The sequence below is a fragment of the Pangasianodon hypophthalmus genome, chromosome 24 (assembly GCF_027358585.1).
Source record: "Pangasianodon hypophthalmus isolate fPanHyp1 chromosome 24, fPanHyp1.pri, whole genome shotgun sequence".
Taxonomy (NCBI): Eukaryota; Metazoa; Chordata; class Actinopteri; order Siluriformes; family Pangasiidae; genus Pangasianodon; species Pangasianodon hypophthalmus.
The window spans coordinates 7,214,043-7,235,381 of NC_069733.1; the positions used below are offsets into that span (position 1 = coordinate 7,214,043).

General features: G+C 41.9%; 1 protein-coding gene across 3 annotated transcripts in view; it reads right to left on the reverse strand.

Moving 5' to 3' along the window:
- Window positions 1–21,339, reverse strand: part of kiaa0825 (KIAA0825 ortholog) — a 119,752-nt gene that overhangs the window by 48,055 nt on the left and 50,358 nt on the right. For all 3 annotated transcript variants that reach the window (XM_026931276.3, XM_026931278.3, XM_026931275.3), the window contains 5 exons: window positions 19,368–19,586; window positions 18,514–18,922; window positions 16,743–16,899; window positions 14,689–14,850; window positions 13,243–13,337 (listed from right to left, as the gene is read on the reverse strand). In XM_026931276.3, coding sequence (XP_026787077.3) covers window positions 13,243–13,337; window positions 14,689–14,850; window positions 16,743–16,899; window positions 18,514–18,922; window positions 19,368–19,586 — 1,042 coding nt within the window. The remainder of the gene's footprint in view (window positions 1–13,242; window positions 13,338–14,688; window positions 14,851–16,742; window positions 16,900–18,513; window positions 18,923–19,367; window positions 19,587–21,339) is intronic.

Sequence of the window (21,339 nt, forward strand, 5' to 3'; positions counted from 1 at the left end):
CAATATGGCATACTCAATAATTCAAGTATATTATTATAAAATAATAACCCTGCAAAACCTGTACACTGCACAGAACATTATCAGGACCACAGGACTACATATTATAGATTTCATAATTTCATATCAAATGTCACATATTCCCACAGGAAGTAAAATGGTTACATCTCTAATGGGATTTTTTTCTAAATACAAAAATCATACGCATTCAATAATGCAATAGAACATCATTTACACCGGACTAGTGGAGTATTTTGCAAGGCCCTATTAAGGAGCTCATGAAAAATAACCTTTTCCGAGGTTTAAATGTACAAATGCAGCCACGAAGGTTAATCCAACACTTAATTACCATGACTTGCAGGGAAACCTTTTGTAATGGTCTTTTCTTCCTCAAAGTAGCATATACCACAAATCCTCAAGGAACAAAAAAAAAAAAAAAGAAGCATGAATAAGCACAAGTAAACAGACCTGACTACATTAATGATGGTATTGCATATCCAAGGTGTAATGCCTCTTAAGCAATGAAAAAGAGCACTGAAGGGGCTACAGCTTTCAAAAAGCCACAATAAACATAAAATCATCCAATTGTGAAGTTCTTGTACATTGTGTCCCCTTTGGTGGTTTTTTTTTTTTTTTTTTTTTTTTTACAGTTCAATTCCATTTGCATAGACTTTTATGGTCTACTTCTACAAAAATGAAAAAAAAAAGGCAATATATGTCCCAGACAGTTACATGCACTTAAGAAATATGATAATGGGAAAACTTTTGCTAGGATTTTCTTTCTAAATATATGAAGTATATCTCTCTACAACTGGTTAGCCAATAAACCCTACAAAGACGAAGGACGTGATGATATGATGAAAGGCCCCCTTGCAAACCAATTCTTTCAAATGTGATAATAAAATTGGAGCTATTGAAAATACCATTTCAATAATCTTTCCATTTTTATCATTTTCCAAGCCTGGAAAATGATAATTTAATTTTCCAAGGCTATTCCAGGATTTCCAAAACCGTGGGAACCATCAGATTTCTTAAAACAGACTAAAATCAGATAATGACTGAATTATTACTGTGTATAAACACACTCCAGGGAATGGATAGTAGAAACAAATAGACAGAAAAGGCTATTTGTGAAAGACAGCTTGATCATAACAGACTACAATTCATACGTTTAGATGTGTTTTTTTTCATTTGATGTGATTCCAAGGTTTATTTTCCCTATTAAGTCTCACCCATATACATTATTCCCCAACATACTAAATATATGAATGTATACAACATATACAGCAGCATATGAAGGCACAGAAGCTACACATGGAATTTAAAATGTGGTTAGTGGTATTGTTCCAGGTAATCCAGCTGTATAAGCATTTTTTCATTCCTCACTCATCAACATCTGCCTGCTCTGTGCCTCCATTCAGCAAGAGAAGATAGTATCTGTGCACATGATCAGGGCAAAAGCAAGGTCAGCTGAACTCAAGCCTCCTGCCATGCCCTCTATTCTCAATACATCCATGGACAGTTTATTCTTTTGTGGGGATAAAACCGCACACTGACACCAAGCGGTGAGCCTTCATCATTTTCCACAATGCTAATATGTGTTCATAATAATAATTAAATGACATTATACACTGAACCACCCTGCAAGGTTTAGTCAAGAAATGGCCAGAACATCTTGTGCTCTCAGTCAGATGATCAGCCATCTTGGCTAGTTCGTCTGATGGAATAAAAAGACATCACATCAGCATATCAAAGCTTGACTACAGCCGTCCATCCAATATAATGTAGCTGCTTTTTCTGCTTATAGAGGTGCGATAAAGAGGTGAGGCATGTCTTATAAAGAGGCAATGTTGTAAGAGGTGTTTTATGCTGGTGTCTCGCTTTGTTTTCTTGTCATCTCTACAAATAAGCCGTATAAATACGGCATTTTGGGGGCTTTGCTCTAAAGTCTTTGTAGCATCCTTTTTCTATCCCCATCTGTAGCTGTTGCCTTCCTCCCCCCTTTGCTTGGACATGTCTGCTTAGATCTAGGATTTTTTTAATGCCTTGCTCTGTGTAGCGGCGCTACAAATGCGGCGATGGCTGTAAACTTTTCCCCCCGCAGGAGCAAGTGTTGTTGGGATAGCACCACTCTAGGGAATCCCCGACTCGGCAAAGATCTGAGGACATGTCTGCCTCGCTCTCCTTCAACTGCAAACAAAGCCGTCTCGCAGCCCATTTCACTTAGTCCTTTCCGCAGGAGTGTGTGTATGTGTGCATGATGTATGCAGGCTGTGCCAGGAAGAGACGGTGTCTATTCTCAAGCAGCAATTAGCATTATTTTTGGTCAGGCAAGTCTTGAGACACCTCAAGCGCCCTCTGTGTCCCTTTGGGGGCCTTGTCCCTTTGGCTGGACCTCTAGCTAAAGGCTTTTTTTGTTTGTTTTTTGAGGTATGGGATCGTATGGGAGACCTCCCTCTGTCATATCCTCTCGCCTCATCTTATACATAAAATATAAAACAACAGAGGGACAATCCTACGACCTTTGCTGCCCTTTACTCCTCACAGACACAAACGCAAACACACACACACACACATACACACACACTCTCCAAGAGCCTCAGCCTCAGTTCACATCCCCCCACTGCATACGTGCCTTGATTTATTTCAGCCAGCCTTTCACCGTACGGTGATGTATTTGCGACATCTGGCGGTGCTCGCTATATTCTTAGCTATAGAAAAGTGAAAGGAAGGCACAGTGCAGAGTGAAAGAGAGCCAGCTCGAGTCGACGGACACTCCAACGAAGCGGCAGCCACTGTCAACTAAAGTTGTGTGTCTTAAGCCGCAAGCGCTCCAAATTCTATCCCAAAAGGCCTGCGTACCCCCTAGTGGGTGGACAAAGGCAACCGCACTTGTCGAAAATGGAAGAGAGGGGGCGACGAAACAGCCATGAATCCATAGGGTCTGGAGGTCATCCTTCTTGAGATGTGGTGACATCATAACAATGGGACACTTCTACAGCCTTAGAAATTCAAGGCAATCCATTCTGCGTGGGGGGTAAAGAGAAGCATGCCTTCCAGTTCCCACACATTCAGCAGGGAAAAACGAGAGACAGAGCTATGAAATCAGGAAAGAGAGAGAGAGAGAGAGAGAGAGAGAGCAGGACTGTGAGGGGGGCAGAGACACACTCAGAGAGTGAGAGATAAAGCAAGAGAGAAAGAAGAGAGGGAGGGTGGATAGATGGCTAGAGAAGGACAGTAGTAAGTAAATGTAGAGGCCTCACTCCAGCCGTATTCGCCTTTTTTTCACAGTGTCTATAGAAGGAGATGGCTTAATTCACCCTCATTATCTAGCCTGAGAGCTTCTCTCTCTCTCTCTCTCTCGCTCTCTGTCTCTCTGCACATCATATGGGAGGTAGAGATACAGTATAATTGAACTGCTAGCTTATGTTGGATGAATCACCAAATGCAAGACAATAACTTTGCTACATAAAGAAAAGCACACTTTTAGTCGACAGTGACAGGGAGAATATTTAGCACATAATTACTGAAATGGGACCAGATAACAAAAAAATTAGCACCAAAACACTTCATAAAAAGCCCTAACAATCATATCCATATCCAAATACAGCCACAGCCACAGCATTTTAACAACCTATACAACACCTGAACTCGGAGTTCTGTAATCTTTGGTGGTGCAATATGCAAGTGCATTATATAAGCACTCGAGCTGTAATGGGACAGTATATTCATACTGGAAGTGTTAATTATTCTGGCCAGGCCAGGAATTCCTCCAGCTTCAATCATTGTGCTTTTCTAATCTTGCCCTTGCATTCAATTTCACATCACATTCGAAATAAAGTCCTTTCGGTTGTGGGGCATTTTAACAGCTTCATCTGTGACAATGGTGTTTGATCGCTCCTATCACTAATATCTGACGCTACTGAAAACACTCTCAACTAAGCTGATCTGTTTTAAACAAGCATGTCACATGACTATCCCCTGAGGCTGGCTGCCTTTTAAAACCTGGCGAGGTTTGCGTACATGTGTGTGTGTGTGTGTGTGTGTGTGTGTGTGTGTGTGTGTGAGAAGAACAATATTTAAGGAGAGTATCCCAGATGGCAAAATCCCTTAGTATCCCATCACAAATTATGCTGACTTATCAAAGTCAAATATCGGTACAGAACCACATCCTTTAGACTCCTTGTTCGACTTATTTGACCACAAGCATTATTTATACCGCATAACCCTTCTTTCAGTTTCCGTCTACCAAATGATGTGAGACTGAGTGCACTGCGCTTTGAGCAGACCTTGACTTTTGTCTATCAGGGTCAAGAATGAGTAAGCAAACATGACATTCAATCATTAAAAAGCTTAGTGTAAAAATAACACATCTATCTTAGTCAGGTACAGCTGTAATAAAGTCGAGCTGAAGGAGGTCTCTGCTATTGGCCGTGCCCTCTCCTGGTTCCTGCAGTGCGTGGTGTTGAGGTCGATGCCCACTGCTGGGTTTGGTTTTCTGAAGAGTGCAGGGCTTTCTGGATAAGCAGGAAGGAAAACAGCAGGCATTCTGACCTCTCCCGGACCAGGAAGGGACAATCGGCTGGCCCGGAGCCAGCAGGTGGTAGGTCTTCCAAGAAAACAGAAGCAAACGAAAAAGCAGATGAAGGATGAAGAGTCTTAAAACGAGCTATACAAGCGGACTGGCTGAAATTGAATGCTGGTTTGGAGAAGACAGAACACTCCAGATTGGCCAAGACTGAAATGGACAGGTTGGGCTGAGTGACTGATTGCCTGGAATGGCTTGAGGTCAGTGTTGTGCCCGCAATGGGGAGGCATTGATGCCCCCTGGCCCAGTGCTCCACGGCCCTGCTATCTGATTAGATCTGCTCCCTCTGGCAAGAGCACCCAAGTTCAAGAGGAGCAAGAGATGGATGAGATGATTGGAGAGGGAGATAAAGAAGGAGAGATAGAAAGCCTGACAAGGAGCATCTTTCATCCCGAATGGCGTTTCATAACATTGCCACAGTGTATCGCACAAATTGTGCAGTCAGACAGCCACAATGCAGGGTACCAGCCGACACCGACGCACACCATCTATAGCAGAAAAAGGAAATGACTTCTCATAATAGAATAAGTACATCTGAGAGATTCGTTCCCAGCTAAGCTGGTCATGGATTCACAGGCACGATCAGGATCACTAAATGTCTTAGCGGGGCAAATTCAATCCAGCAGCCAGCGCTTAACAGTCATGACAAAGCAGAGATATAGAGAAAATAAAGATGTTTGGAGGGGAAAACGAGAAGAAAAAAAGGAAAGAGGAAGAATCAATTCCAGAGACTTCAATCCACCCCTGAAGAGGAATTCAATGCACAGCTTTAATTCTTTTAGTCCTCGTCTTTTCTATGTGTTACGTCAAAAACAACTTGGACTACCACAGCAAGATTGTCACATGAAGGCAATCTTCAGAAATGCACAGAGACTGCTCTACAGTCATTTTCCATCTTAACAATGTAGTTTATATGGGAAAGTAATTTAGGAAGGCAGAGAGCAAGGTCTCGCAAAGGAGCAATGCTGTGTGAGGTGGTGCTGCTTTAGCCTTCACAAATGTGCTCGGGTATAAACAGATCTATTTTATTGTCACACACACAACTCTGTGTTAGAACACAAAGCAAAGCAGGCAAAGAGCATATGTGGCAGCAGACCTTCTCCTCATCAGCCATGAGTGAGCAACCTTCATCATCTTTCGCCGTCCTTCCAGGCCAGGCCTTATATGCTCACAGCACCTGCATGCCAATGAAGGTCCAAGAAGCCCAGGTTTCAAGAGGCTGGATGACCATCTGCCCATAGGCCAGAGTGTTATGCTGCTCCAGACTCCAAATGCCCTCAGGGATCTGCTCAATTTGCCTAGAAGGACAACTCACCTTCTCATCCACTGTTTCGGTGAATATGACAGTGAGGGTGGCTCAAGGCAGCAGGGTCTTGCTTTCTGGAGAACGCTATTACTGATACATTATTTGAATTATCTGATCAATGAAATTACGCAAGTCATGAATTATGCTGCTGCTATATTCATTACTCCATATGCCACATTTATTTCTCTGTGAGAAAACAACATGATGAAAGAAACTGTTCTTTACTGTTCTTTTGGTGAGCACTATGATTAATAATTAATAATTAGCACTATGAGTGTTAGTATTGCTGTCTTCTGCTCTTAATATTCATGCATTTCTAAGATTGGAAGGCAGATTTCTTAGTAAAGCCAATGACTGTACATGTCCTTGTGGCTGTACTGAGAAAGTCAGCTTGTGTGAATATATCATGGTTCATGAATGTCTCATACAGAAAGTGGAAAATGTTTAGTCATACAAGGCCATCTCTGCTTCCTTTGCATGTTACAAATATTTACCATAATGCCTAGATAGCTATGGTCTTGGTAAATACTACATACCACTGAAAGAATGCAGGGAAGTAGTGACTAGTATATGAATAAAATAAATAAATAAAATAAAGATGAATGTCTCATACAGAAAGTAGAAAATGCATAGTCATACAAGGCCATCTCTGCTTCCTATGGTCTTCTAGCTATGGTCTTGGTAAATACTACATAACAATGAAAGAATGCAGGGAAGTAGTGACTAGTGACTGTTATTTCCCCTGAATGAATTCAATATCATCATTGACACAACACGAATTAACTACAATCTCAATCACAGAGTGTCAACCAACACTCCAAACACTCTTCCTGCATCTCCAGATAGATCCAGACCCTTTTCGCCACAGTCTAATGCCAGTGCTAGTGGATCTCCGTCGTCTTGTCAAGGCATGTTCACTGGAGCCCAGATGAACACTGACAGGCAGGAATCCTTCTAATTATCTGCTCCTGGCCCCGGATGCAAATGGCTGGGTGCTGACGGCGCTGCTCTGTGACTGGCAGCGCAGTGACACTGGGGGACCCACTGCCTGTCAGTGGCCTCACTCTATCCGGGGACACCAGGGTGGCTTTGTCAATCACTGGCCAGACAGATTACGGTGCTGATGGAGCTCATTTAGACAGCTGTAAATTAGGAGGGTAGATTATGGCTGATAATAGTGCATAGTTGAAAAAAAAAAAAGGATTGAGAGTGATCTGGATTTTAAATACCCAATGGATTTCAATGGATCTGGTCTTCGACTGAAGAGAAGGACCCTTCTGTTAGGAAGTCATTTTATTAACACTAATAGAAGTGCAGCTAAATGAGTTAACCACATTGCAGGAAATGAATTGTTGCCTGAATTGAAGTATGACTCTAGTATGGCAGAAAGCCCTTAATAGTTCACAAAAAAAAAAAGAAAGAAAGAAAGAACAGAAGCTGCTAATGTATGAAATCCGGAGTTTTTTGGCGTATCAGGCAAAAAGCAGAGCAGACAGGAAGATGGCGGCCGTGCTGCTTGACAGTTGACTCTGTTCGATGTGACTTTCACAGTCTGCTGGCAGTTTGTGTGGAAGCCATCACATCTGTGACTCAGAGTTTGATTAATGAGCCTTTCAGCCAGCCTCCGCTGTGTGAGGTGGGGCCGCGGCCTTCTCCTAGGCTTCACTGATTCACCACCCTCATACACACACACACACACACACACACACACACACACACACAAACACACAAACACTCAGAAACCACCCTCTAATTCACAGCCCTAACAAATTCAGGATTAGAAAAGTGACTGAGAAATACAAAAAACTTTGCTACAAGTAAACGAGTGAGTATAAACATAAAAAAAGCTAGGAATGGAGAAAAGATGTCTTTTCACAATGTGTTTTCAATATGACAACCTTAGAACCTCTCAGCTGCAGAGAAAGGCCGAGGTGATGCTTTGACAAGTGAAGCATTTGCTTTTCCCCTAACACACAGGATTTGCAAGCCTCTTCAACTTTGACAGCTCTGCTCACCCCACCACCACAAAAAGCTTCAAATCCACAACAACACAAACACACTACAATCTCTTAAAAAGCGAAAAGGTGCAGCAATAACAATTATTCTCCATATACCCACCAGGACTCCACCTCTAAACGAGCTGATCAGCGTCTGTGGACAAAGCCCCACCATTTTGACACATTTGTTTTTATTTCGTTCCCTGGGAAAGAAAGCTTACCATATGGCCATCATTTGGAACAGATGGCATTTGCCCAATGGTGAAGCACACTGCCTATCACTGCAATTTAGAGCACTCCATTTCAGATCTGAAACTGCCATTTTGCTCAACAATTATTTGCCTGGGCAGCGACTACAGCTTGTAGAGTCACAGCAGTGTGAGTGGTAAAGATCGACCCAGGTTGTTGACCTGAGAGGTGCAAACTCAGGACTGCTTGATGCAACATACTATTTCAGTGAGAATAAGAGCACAACAAAACAACTAAAAGGACAGTTCATGTAGCTGTGTAGTGTTAAAGAAAGTGCTCTTAGGCACTTGGTGAGAAACTAACTTTTAGCTTTGACAAAGGCAGCAAATGGCTGGAATGATACGAAATAGAACTGAGTTTTTTTTAGTAGTTACTGCAAATCGAGGTTAAAAAAAAGTGTATATATATCTAGATATTTTAATCCACCATCAAGCTGATCAAAATTAATTAATACATACTCCATCTCCAATGAAACATCTTCTAAAGGCAGGTAAATGTCATATTACAGCAGGCTGCAAAAAACTGCCACTGCTTGTGAAGAAAAAATGTCAGTAGAAAGTTTATAGTCATAAAATCCTGAAGAATAACAAAATATCATTGTAAAGATATATAATTATCACAGTAACACAGGACACACCAACCCCAACACAATTACCCCAGCAACACAGGGCACATACTCGTTCACACCTAAGGGCAATTTTGAGTACCAGTCCACCTACTGGCATGTTTTTTGGGGGGGCGGTTTAGGAACCGGAGATCCTAAACTCTGTTTGAATTGCTTTACATTACGTTTGGCTCATGAGTAGCAAACAAGTGCAAAATTTACTACCATCAATCCCAGGTTGTTTTTTTCTTAAGCAGAAAGCATACTGTAAAGAGCACTACAAATTGTCATCACATTTAATATGTCAAAAAATAAGGAATGAGACCAAGAAGAAGAGGTGAGGCAGTGGTTAATGGTTTTGTTCTATCACTGGGAATTCGAGACTTCCTGTCTCCACTGTTGATTAGAGCAACAGCAGCCAATCACAGGCGTCTGTTAGCTCATGCTCAGCTGCTTGCATGAGCAACAGTCAAAAACATTGAGTCGTACCCGTCTTGGACTATACATATGTTAGCTCTTGCTTCACCATTTGGTATCTATGGTGCAACATGGGAGAAGCAGCTAGTGTGTGGGAATTGGCAACGATTACTTTGGAGGAAAAATATGTAGGCATCCCACCTGAGAATGAAGGGAAGAGCATCCTTCCATGTAAATCAAATACCGAACTTAAATGTTCATCTCAGCTATAAGCTGTCTATCATGTTAAAGTCATTGTGCCACTGATCCCCTTAACTCTGGCTACAGTCTGATTGGGTCATGTTGGAGTCTGAGAATTTGCTTTTTCTCTCTCGATCTCTTATTCTCGGTGTCATTTGTGAGTCTGGGGAATCAGAGACTCCATTAATCAGCTCGGCTCTGCTGAAAAGTTCCATTTGAGAATGATTTATGACACCGCCAGCAGAGACGGCCAAATGACAGGTGACAAAGAAGGACACCCACACCTGTGTAAATCTGCTCTCTCTCTCTCTCTCTCTCTCTCTCTCTTTCTTTCTCTCTCCCCTTAATCTCCCATCTGGTTAGGTGTCGCAGTCGAGTTGGCGCTGAAAGTTTCTCAGAATTAATGAAGTCATATCAAGCAAGACTTAACAACTTAGAATGTAAAAGTCCACCAGTGCCCGCTCCCTGGACTCCACGTTTTATATAGCCGAATATAAGGTCAGCGCTCAGAAATTATCGGGAGAGCTAGACTGGACTGGCAGGTATAGTAAATATGTAAGGCATGGGACAGAGAGACAGCAAGGGAGGGAGAGCTGGAGAGATAATTGAACGAGCAAGCGCAAAGCACAAAGCTAATGCTGATAGTTGATAGTCTCTCGAGGCGGTACTGGGATACGTGCAAGCAATGTTTCATAAACTCAGCCTATTACACTCGAGACTCAAATGAAAGTGACAGAAATAGACATAGACTGGGACATCGGTCTGCAGACCTGTCCCTGTTATCACTCACTCCAGTCATATAGTTTTCATCACATGCATAATACACCCACAGTCCCGTGAGAGAGCTTCACAGATGAGAGAACCTGTGCAGTTCTCCACCAACACAGACTTCTAACGTCCTTCAAAAACCACAGGCACATAAGCAAGCAGCAGAAACACTTCTCAGCTCAGAGAGATCTGTAAAATTTAGCCTCCCATAATCCCAGTCATTCATTACATGCTGTAAACCTGCATGCTATGAATAAAGAGAGCTCTAATGAGGCAAGTCACAAAGATTTGGACTCCTTTTTCTTCACAGGATTACACCATATTATATAATATTTACTCTCTCTCGTCTCTCCTCGTCTATCATTCCTCCTTCTTACATTCCCTTTTCTACCCATCTCTCTCTCTCTCACTCTCTCTCTTTCTCTCTTGGGAGGCCATGCCAGTCTGCACTCAAAGTTCAGTATTACCTATTCAGCACCATTCATGAATAATCCTGCAGTAATGCCTGGGAGACAGAGCCGAATGACAGTATCTGTTTTAAACACATGTGCAACAAAGTGGCACAAGGGCGAGCAGGGTGGAGAACTCTTGTGCACACTCACGTGCACACACACACACACACACACACACACACACACCACCCTTATTAGGAACACCGTCCTTGGCAAGACAAGCTGCTTGCCCTTTGTTCGAAGGCGCATGTAAAAATGAGGGCGGTTTGAAATGGAGCCTGTGTAGCTGCTAGACAAGGTGTGAGGGGCCCTTATGGCAGCCTGATAGTCTTCAGCGTGACAGCTCAGAATAGAGGTCTGGAGAGACGGATGAGTCTCGGCTGCCTGGAGCGTCACCCCGTCCCATAAATATTTATACTCCCGAACAAGCCGAGGATGAGGAGGAGTGAGGAGGAAGAGAGCACAACCTCAATCAGGTTCCACCTGAAGTCGGGCCACCCGAACATACAGCGGCGACAGTAAATGACTTTACTATCAGGGTGTATAACTTAAAACCCATGGGAAAGCATGGGCTGCTCTGCACCTGGGTAATGTACACGTCTCATCAAAGGCAGCACTTATAAGTAATGACGGTCTAACCTTGTCTCATTCACCTTTACTGCCTCTTTCCCCTCTTTCTCCTCTCAGACAACCTCCAACTCCATTTAAAGGGAAGAGGCACTCCATCACTGAGAGAATGTGTATAGAGAAGGATGAACACATCGATGCCTCCTACTGTGCAAGATACACGGATATCTGGAGGATCTCCAAGCTGTTGCGGGGGTACAAGGCAAGCTGGCCACGGCACCACTGCCACAGGGCAGTTATTGAGCATGAGCAGTGGGCAGCTGAGCCACAATCATTTCGCTATCAATCACTGATTCTTTGCAGCAGTGGGTTATTCAAAGGTTATACAAACTTTTGCCTTTTCTTAGAGTTCACCAATTGAAAGTAGATCAGGTCATTTTAGAGAATGTGATACAATTCACATGGAAAGTGTTTACACTCAAATGGAGGACCAGAATAAACGCAAATATGCTGAGGTCCACTGACTCATGTCACATTTTTATATGAACATTTTGGACTGAATTGAAGAGTTTTTTGCATTACTCTGGAATGAAATAGTCGGACTAGGACTAATCAGTAGGCGGGTAAGATTTCATGTCCAGGCTATTTGTTGTTTATTCATAGTTGCCTGGTGGACACGTAGGTTTAACACTTAGAGAAAGAAAATAAACACAAATTGTAAAACAAAAGTTCCTATTTGGTATGTTTAAATGTAATGCACGTCCGGGTTGTGTGACATACTTCAATGCTGTAACTATAGCGCATGCTTCTGAATCTCACCGCCTGCTCCTCTACACACACCAACATTGAGGCCAATGCTAGAGCAATTTTACTAGACAGATTAATTAACATGCATGAATAACAGGCAATCTTTTCTTAAACACAAACACGGTTTGTGGAAACTGATGCTAAAACACTGCAGCTAAAAGTCTTTATATCTCTTAACTCCCCTGCTAGCAGTGAAACATATCAAGAGAAAATAAAGACTGACAGCACATCACATAGCTGAAATGTTTGCCAACAACACGTTGACTTTTCTTGAGGTCCCAAACATAATATGCTACATCAAATTTTCAAGAAAGAAATTCCCTCTCCAGAGATGTATATCCTCTGTATATACGGTATTAATGCACTTAACTAGCTGACTAGCTCGCCATACATTATTACATGACATTAGCTACCACTTTTTAGCATAATCAATTATGTTTCCAGGCAACCAAAACATGGGACTGGGCAGCACATTGGAGCTTTCACTCACCCGCTGGGCTAGCTAATGGATTTATAATTTGACCACCCCTGTTACATTAAATTCTGCTTACATTTCACTTGTCTCAGGAGTCAGATTTCTTTCTTAACTAAACCTGGCCTACTTTGATTGACATTGCAAACAGTGAACCACATTTACTCAGCACTAACATGGTGAGTAAAAAAAACTCTTTAATAACTAGACACAATGCCAAGAATTTTTCAACCCAGTTTAAAAGCTTTGAAAAGGTTTGTTCTCCTGTCCGAAACTGGTGTGCATAATCAGTTTACAAGGTCCTGAAGCTTGTTGCCAGCTAAGTCTGATGCCTACTAAGGATATCAGATAAAACAGACTTAACATATATGTCACAGTGTGAATTTCAGGTAATTCTAGCTTAGGCAAGCACATGATGAGCTCTGCACTTAAAAAGTTCATAAAAGTTGTGTCAGATTCCATTTGCTACATGGCTCTAGCAATAACAAGCACTGGAATTTCTTCTTGGAGTAAAGAATCAGAAGGATATTTTATTTTTTAACTCGTAAACTCATCTTAAAACTCCCCAGTGAAATACACACAGCAGCATGCAATCAGAAAGGACTCTCTAGGATTATGCACCTGCTCTAATGAAAACACATGCATTTACATTGGTGAGAGGGATTCCTCTATGTTCACGCCACGTTTAGATTTCTGAGAACCAGGAAGTGGGAGAGAGGGAGCGAGGGAGAGAGAGAGAGAGAGAGAGAGAGAGAGAGAGAGATCAAGCAACTATTACCTGTTAGCCAGCAGATCTGTGAAGGTCACCTGACTCACTCTCTGATAGGCCGACAGCAGTTGGGCCCAGTCCCACTCTCTCTTGCTCAAAGCTGACTGTTGACAAATGAGCATGGAGTATTGTTAGTTATTAATCAGCGTTAATACGATCACAAAATTACTGCTCCAGCTGGGCTGGACTAACTAAAGAGGAGGGGGTCCTGGACGAGGTCTCTCCGACAGAATCTATCTATCATGTCTGCACAAGAAGGTTTTTATTCCAATAAGACAGCAATTAATTTATAAATCCATTTGGTGAAGGATGTAGCCATCATTTATAAAAAGATAAATCAATTTTGGTAGAGGAGTCGTTATTCTTCTAGCTGTTCTGTGTGGCAAGATGCCCAGTGGTTTTTTTTTCCTGTTTCTGAGCGAGTATGTGTAAACTGGCCCTTTGTTAGCAAGGCAAATAAAAATCTGATTGCTTTGATTGCCTAAATGTCACTCTTAACTTCAGGCAGAGTTTTTATTGACGAAAAGAGAACACCACGACGGCCCCTCCTCCTCCCCAACCGGCTGACTGATGGCTCGTCACTCATGGCTTTTTTTTGTTGTTTTTTGTTTCCCCTTTCCCTCCCCTCTATTTGATTTGATAAACCGCACAGCCACCTGAAGCCGGGGAAGCTTTTTAATCATCGTCTTAATAGGGTGCTTTATGCAAAGCAATGCAAACGCTTGTGATAAGCAGAAAAGGATTACGAGTGCTCCAGCTAGCACAAAACAATGGGTGAAGTATTAGCCTTTGAGCTTAGGAAACAAAAAAAACTTCTACAGCAATAAAAGAGGAACAAAAGTACAAAGTTCTCCTGAAGATTTCTTTCACTGATTGACCTTCAAATCTCACAAGTGCAAAACTTTCCCAGTCTTCAACCCAAAGCCCTAAAGAAGTTCAATGGGACTGAGATATCTCGTAATTAAACCCAACAAATATGACATCGTAAAACCACAAGGGACGTGGTTTTGTTATTTCTTTCTTTCAATTCACAACCACCTCATACTTCATGAGTTCACCTCTCAAGTGTTTTCAAACTTTCACCTTTTTTTTTTTGAGAACCTTTTTTCAGCGTTTATTCTTTGTCTCCCCCTTCATGATAAAATATTGCAGTGGGACCATGCGACCTACAGAGAATCAGGGAGTTCATCCCAGAAAAGCACTTTAAAGTTCCTCTCTGGTGTTCACCTTGCCAGCTCTGCTCCTGTGGCCTTGAGGAAAAGCTCTCGCTTAAGCACGAAGAGGGGGGGGGAGCGAAAAATAGTTCACAGCATAAATGAACTGCTTTAAATAAAATTAGAAGGGGATGACACGCCACATGACATGTATCTAGAGAGATAAAAAAAAGGCTCCACTTGTATTGTATTTGCATGAGAGTGAACTTTGGGAAGACACTGAAATAAAAAAGAGACTAACCTGATCAAATTTAGCATGGCCGATGTGGTCAAAGTGAAAGAGCGGGTTGAAGTGGGGCGGACTGTTTAGTGCATTCGCTGCTGAGGAGAACAGGACAGACGGTTGTCCCTCGGGAGAAGATGTACTGTCTACAGCAGAAGCTAGCTTAGACCTTAACAAGCCCTGAAAAAATCAGAAAAGAAGAGAGAGAGAGAGTGAGAGAGAGAGAGAGAGAGAGAGAGAAAGAGAGACAGAATACGGTGGCATAAGTTAAATAAAACCCTCTAAAAAAAGACAGCACGTGAGGTCTAAATGATTGAAAGGACAAAGATAGTAACGCCCATGCAAACCTTTATGAGTCTAGACGTACATTATTATTAGACTACATTTCACAAGCACCCATTAAAATGGTAAAATTAAGCAGGAATCTCCACAGGCCTATTGAACACACCAATGGACAAATGAGTACATCTCTACAATTATTCCATATCCAATTTTGGAAGTAATGGACATTTCTTTTTCTCTCTATTCCCTCAGTAATTGGCCCGACAATGGTAGAAATTAATCAGTCTTAATCCAGAATAGGATTTGAGGACAGAGATATGTATAGATGTGACACGATGAAGCATGTCACGTAAGACTAACTTGAAATAAAACTTCAAAAATTCAGAAACAGTGCATCAGTCAGACTGACTGACTCTGTGAGCAGAAACAGAAGATATACCAGGTAAGAAATTGTCGAACTGCTTAATGTGAAACTATCCTCATGTCAGTTATGTCAATTATAAGGTATAGCAACTAGTTTTTAGGAGAATTAATATTCTCTGAGATGTCTGAATCTGCAGTAAAATAAAATAACTGAACTGCATGGGAAACAATCTTCTTTTCATTGATAAAATAAAATCTCACACACACTCAGTTCTCAATTATCATTGTCATCAAAAGTTTTACAGAATCATTAGAAGTGAAGTTTACCGGCTTTCACAATATTAAAGACAATGTAAGGAACAAAACACTATGGAGTTTTCTGTTATAGGAAAATAGTCATTTTCCAATATCAGCATGTCCTGAAGTGTTTTATTCTTACACCACAGAAATGAACTAATATTACTTTTTTAATTAAAGTAAAGAAAAAGACAGTGCATTTTATCCGATTACAGTTACAGTTATTGTTATGCAGGAATGTTATTTCCTGTTAGCACTCATGTTATAAAAGCTATAAATCCACACCAGCCTCACTTTTTTCTCTCTCTTCAAATTAACAAGTAAAACTTGATGCCAATGGCATTGATGGCGATGCCTCTGCCTCCAAAAGGTCTGGTCTTTCTTGTTCATTTTTATACCTCAAATTCCCTTAAAATATACTTCAAACAGGAAGGACGCTACTGAAGAAAAACTATGTCATGCAGATGACCTTGCTGTCACCTTGACCCTGTTTGGATCAATTCCAAACTCTAACCAGTTCATCTGCTGGTTACAATGATAATCCATTTAAATCCTACAACTATTCAACCACTCGTTCCCGAGATGTCGCACTAACGAGCTCAGATGGATGCTCAGGTATACAGACGAAACAATGGACACGCACACACACACACACAGATGCGAGAAACATAATAAATAGTGGCAGAGGCATATAAATATGCAGCTTATCTTGCTACTGAGAAACTGAAAAGTGCCTCCGTCCTGAAAACTTCAAGGAAAAGCTTTATCTCTGACTGTTAAATAGAGCTGACACTGGAGACTCCTTCCAAAAATTGTGAAGCATCCACCATACAAGTCCGTGTGAAAGCTGTTACAATAGAAATGATAGTGTGTTAGTTTGATCACATATAAACCTTTCAGCCGGCACTTTCGTCTGCTTTAGATAATTAATCAACACCTTCTGACCAATCAGAATCAAGCATTCAACAGTGCTGTGGTATAATTGAGTTTAGAGGATGGGTGTGTGTCTCTGTGTCTGTGTGTGTGTGTGTGTGTGTGTGTGCGTGTGTGTACAGAGTTAAGTGTTAAACTCTGTTTGCCTGTGGATGCAGCGCTGCTTAATTGCTTGGTAAAAACCAGCGCATGCTCACCTCATTGAGCTGGATGGTGTGATGGATCTGCCGCAGGTTCTGAACACCACCTGCTCCCTGGCACAGCGCCAGCAGCACAGCACACATTTTCTGCTTGGCCAGTTCACTGGGCCCACCTCTATCCTGCACCAGGCCACTCTCCACATGCTCAAATATGCTGAGAGGGAGACAGAGAGAGAGAGAGAGAGAGAGAGAGAGAGAGAGAGAAATGTAACCATGTAAACAGTCTCTGCTTATATAGCATGAGGAACATGAGCTGACAAATAGCTATCAGATGGGCATTGCGAGGACAATTTAGCAGTGTAACCAACGCTGAAATGTTGGCTTGTTGCCCATAACACTTTTTACGTCTTTTCTTCATTTTTATCACTGACTAAAAAAACACAGGGAACACAAAAAAAAAGCTAAAAAGATTCAAAGCTACACTATTTGTACCATAAACCTTAAGGTCCACATGACTTCTCCACACGTCTCACCTCAAATGGACACCTTCTTCCCACACCTGCTGTCACTGTTTTTCTCTCACTTCCTCCCCTTTTTTTTAAGAAGTCAGCGAGGCAGCGAGATGGTGAGTGCTGGCTGTCAGGCGGCCGTTAGTGGCGCTGACATTGAGGAGAAGCTGCCGAGGCCCTGAGCAGGCCACGTGTCAGCACCTGGGCCCGCATCCTTCCCTGTCCATCAGTGTGCAGGTGAAGCAAATGATTGGATCCAGTCAGCGGCTTGATTAATGAGAGGCTCGGCAGATCCGGGACAAGCTATCAATCACGTCATTAGAGCCAATGTGCCCTGAAAGAGGCAGGACACCCCCGCCGCCGACCGAACCCACTGCATTCATCTTCATCTGTGTATGCACGCCGTCAAGCGCTGCCAGGGTCACCATGATGGAGAGCAATCATCTTCTCCTCTACAAATTACTTTGCAAAGACAAGAGACTGCGGAGGGGTGTGTGTGCATGTCAGTGTGTGTTGACAAGTGAGGGGGGGAGGTTTTTTAGGGAACGCGCACTCCGCCGCTGCACTGTACGCTGATTGTTTACAACACAAACAGTGCTGGAAAGTGAAGGTTATTTTAATGAATAGTAATGGATCTCTTGACTGTCTGAGACAGGTGATACATAATCACTCTTCCCAGTTTTTTCTGTCATGCCCCTTTCTGCCCTCTCTTTTTTTCTGCTGTCTTTCCTGTCATTTATGGAAAAACATTTCCTGGAATACTAGCAGTAATTTACTTTGCTTTTTTATGTATATATTTCTTATATGACATTAAATCATTTTAAATAAGGCTAATTATTCAATAAGGAGCATTGCTAGTTTGTGGTAGAAGTTGTCGGTTTTTGCGTAAAAAAAAAAAGGAATAACAAAATGAGCAGTGATGTCATTTCTCCAAAAACATCAGGCTCGCCTCTTCTCCGAAGTGATGTCTGCAGGGTCACCGTTGACGTTAAATGCGGTATTAAATTCATGATCTAACAGGATGCAATTTCCCTGAATGTAAACTGCTCATTGATTAAATGACTGAACTTTGAAAAACTCAGCAGAGCAAAAGTCAAGATAAGTCTGGTTTGAAATTATACATTAACATATTGGCGCATACATGGGAGCCAAAATGAGAGCCTTTTTTCCACTGGTATATTTTCAATTGCATTAAGTTAATCTGTTTTACTGCAAACAAATTGAAATCCCTAGAGCTACATTTTCAATCGCATAACATTAACCTTTTACTGTAAATGATTAACAAATTGCTCCGTTTCAGACTAGCGCTCAGAGCTCACCTCTCACTGCAGAGCTTGTGTGCTTTCTGCAGCTGCATGGAGCTCCACTTAGGCCTTTTCTCCTCCAGACCCTGCAGGATCTTATGCACGCTGGGTTTGGGCTTGCCCTTCTCCAGACCCAGGCTCACCTCCAGGCACTCAGAAAGCAGTGCCAGACGCTCTTTGACCCCTCGCTCCAAGGGCTCAGTGGATACCAGCTCCAGGGTCTCGCCATTCTCCAGGTCCTGGCACAGGGAGCCGAGGAGCGCCCGGATAAGCAGACCCGTGGGCCTCAGCTGTCTGGTGCTCTGGCACTGGTGCTTCTCAGCCATGTGAAAGAGGAAGCGAACAGGCAGGGGGATGGAGGCCACACAGGACGGGAGGTGCGTGAAGATGAAGGAGAGAGCCTGAATGGTCAGACTAATGGCAACTGTATTTGATGGGAAAAGAAAGTGATATTTATGAAGTTTCATAAAAAATATAGTTTTTGAATATTCAGAAAACAAGTCAGTTTGGTTCTGATTAATCTATTATACAATCATAAAGAATGAAAATCATAAATCTGGACTAACCTGCAACATAGAAGTCTAGTTTAGCAAAATGAATAGTAATTTAACTGCAATGACAATTTTAACTTCATCAATTAATTAAACCTAATTTAAATCACACACACTTCATTAATATGTTCATTCATTCTTTCATCTTCAGTTTTCTCGAGAAAACTAGGTAAGAGACAGGAATCCACTCTAAATGGGACACCAGACTATCGCAGACTATATTCATTCACACCTACGGGCAATTTCGCATAGCCAATTCACCTATTGCCATGCTTTTGGGGAGGTGGGAGGAAACTAGACAGCCCAGACTTTACTCACTCTTGTTGCTGTCTTTCGTCTTGGCCTCCTGAGGTGTGTAGTTCCACTCTTTAGGGATCTTGGCCTGTACACTTTCAGGGAGCTTTTGTCTGAGCAGTGGGCTAGGACGTTCCTCACATGTCTGCATCATGCTCACTAAGTGCCCTAACAGGCTGCTGATGGGTTTGCAGATGACGTCTCTGACACACTTAAACAGCACAGGCTCTACTTTGACTGGATCTGTCAAAATACAAGTTCAGTAGTTACGCTGTAAAAACTGATCTATTCACTAATGGTAATCCTAAATTGTCTGTTCGGTTCATTTAAGCTGACTTTAGTTAAATTACATGGTTAATTGTACATTTCACTACAGCGTAAACAAATACAATGGCTTAGATGTATTCAAATTAGTCAAGCCCATAATTTTCCATAAATCTTTACATGAACTCAACAAACCAGGTGTCACTAAGTAAATAATGAACATAAATATATGTGTGGGATCATGGGAAATCCTGTCAGATGTTGTTGTGGCTAAATTCTGGAAAGCAACCAAGAAATCAGGTTTTGACCAAAATGGAGTTTTCCTGCCAATAATATACTTTGACATTTCTGCTTTTTTTTTAACTACACAATGTGGAAATGTTTTCCTTTCAATTACTTTGTAACCTTGCCTTGGCGTCTGCCTGCAAAGATCACAGTTAATAAGTAAGGAGCCAGTTTAAATAACAGAGCAGTAAATACAGTCTGTCTGCCTAAAGATTTCTAAATCTTTAGTTGCTGCTAGTTAAGTGTACTTTGCTCATGATTTGATCAAGATTTTGGATAGGTATGTGCTGCAGCAAAATGGACAATTAAGTTTATAATCAGATAGTAGCTGCCAAAATTTCAGCGACACTCCTGCCCATTACATCATCATCATCAAAGACGAGCGCTTACACACTCTGTACAGACGACAGTGGAAAAAGTTTTAAAAATGTTTAAATGCCACAAGGGACGTTTGCCTCGGGTGATGAGACAAGAGACTGATGTGGATGATGCTGATAATCAAAGTAAGAACTCATTTCCCATTGTAAAACTTTGGGGAGTAACCAGATTTAAAAGTGCTAGAACTTTACATGTGTTTAGGATACATGCCAAATATCATAGAGAATAGTAGAAAATGTTAAAGATTTCCCAGGCAGCCACACAAACATGGTGTCAGCAGCAACAGAGACACATTTCTCCAGAATGTGAAATATTAAATCAAAATCTGTAAGCCGGTTCTGTTTAGCCATTTCCTTCTGATCAGGAAAGGAGGGGTCTCAAAATACACAAAGATGTCAAGCTAAATTAACAAAGACTATAAAACTAAGGCAATATCCTCGCTGGCATTTCTGACAAGTCCAATTATGTCACTTACCAAATGGCACGCAGACAAATCCTAGCACTAAGCAAAGCTCATCATAGATGCCTTTGTTCTAGCGCTGGATTTCATTGGTCCTCTTGAAGTGGGCCCAATCAGCAATTAAGCCAATTACGCCTCCAGGAACATTCACTTACACACAAAAAGCAGGGCGCACTCACAACGCACCCTCCTTCTCCCTCTCCTAGCATACCCCCCTCTCATTTGTCTAATTTATGCAACAATAATTACCCCTCGCATGTAATAAAAACACAAAAAACGAGTGCTCTGGCTCGGCAGGAGTCCGGATTAAACCCCCAAATCAAAGGCAGTTCCAAAAGCAAAGTGTCAGGCCGTAATTGCAGTCTCTGTGTCAGTATGCTAAATCAACGTGCTAACCATTAGCACAACAGGGAATATACATGTAGCAGCTTTTGTCGAAATGGGGACAAAGAGACAAGGTTAAAATGGAAATGGCAATAAATAAGCAATCATAGGGAGAGTTGAAGGTTTAATTATGGCTTTGATTTATGAGGAGCCTCTCCTGTCCATGCATGTTACCAACTAGCCTGCTGGTCAGATTTAATACTCGGGTAATTAGGGACACAGCAG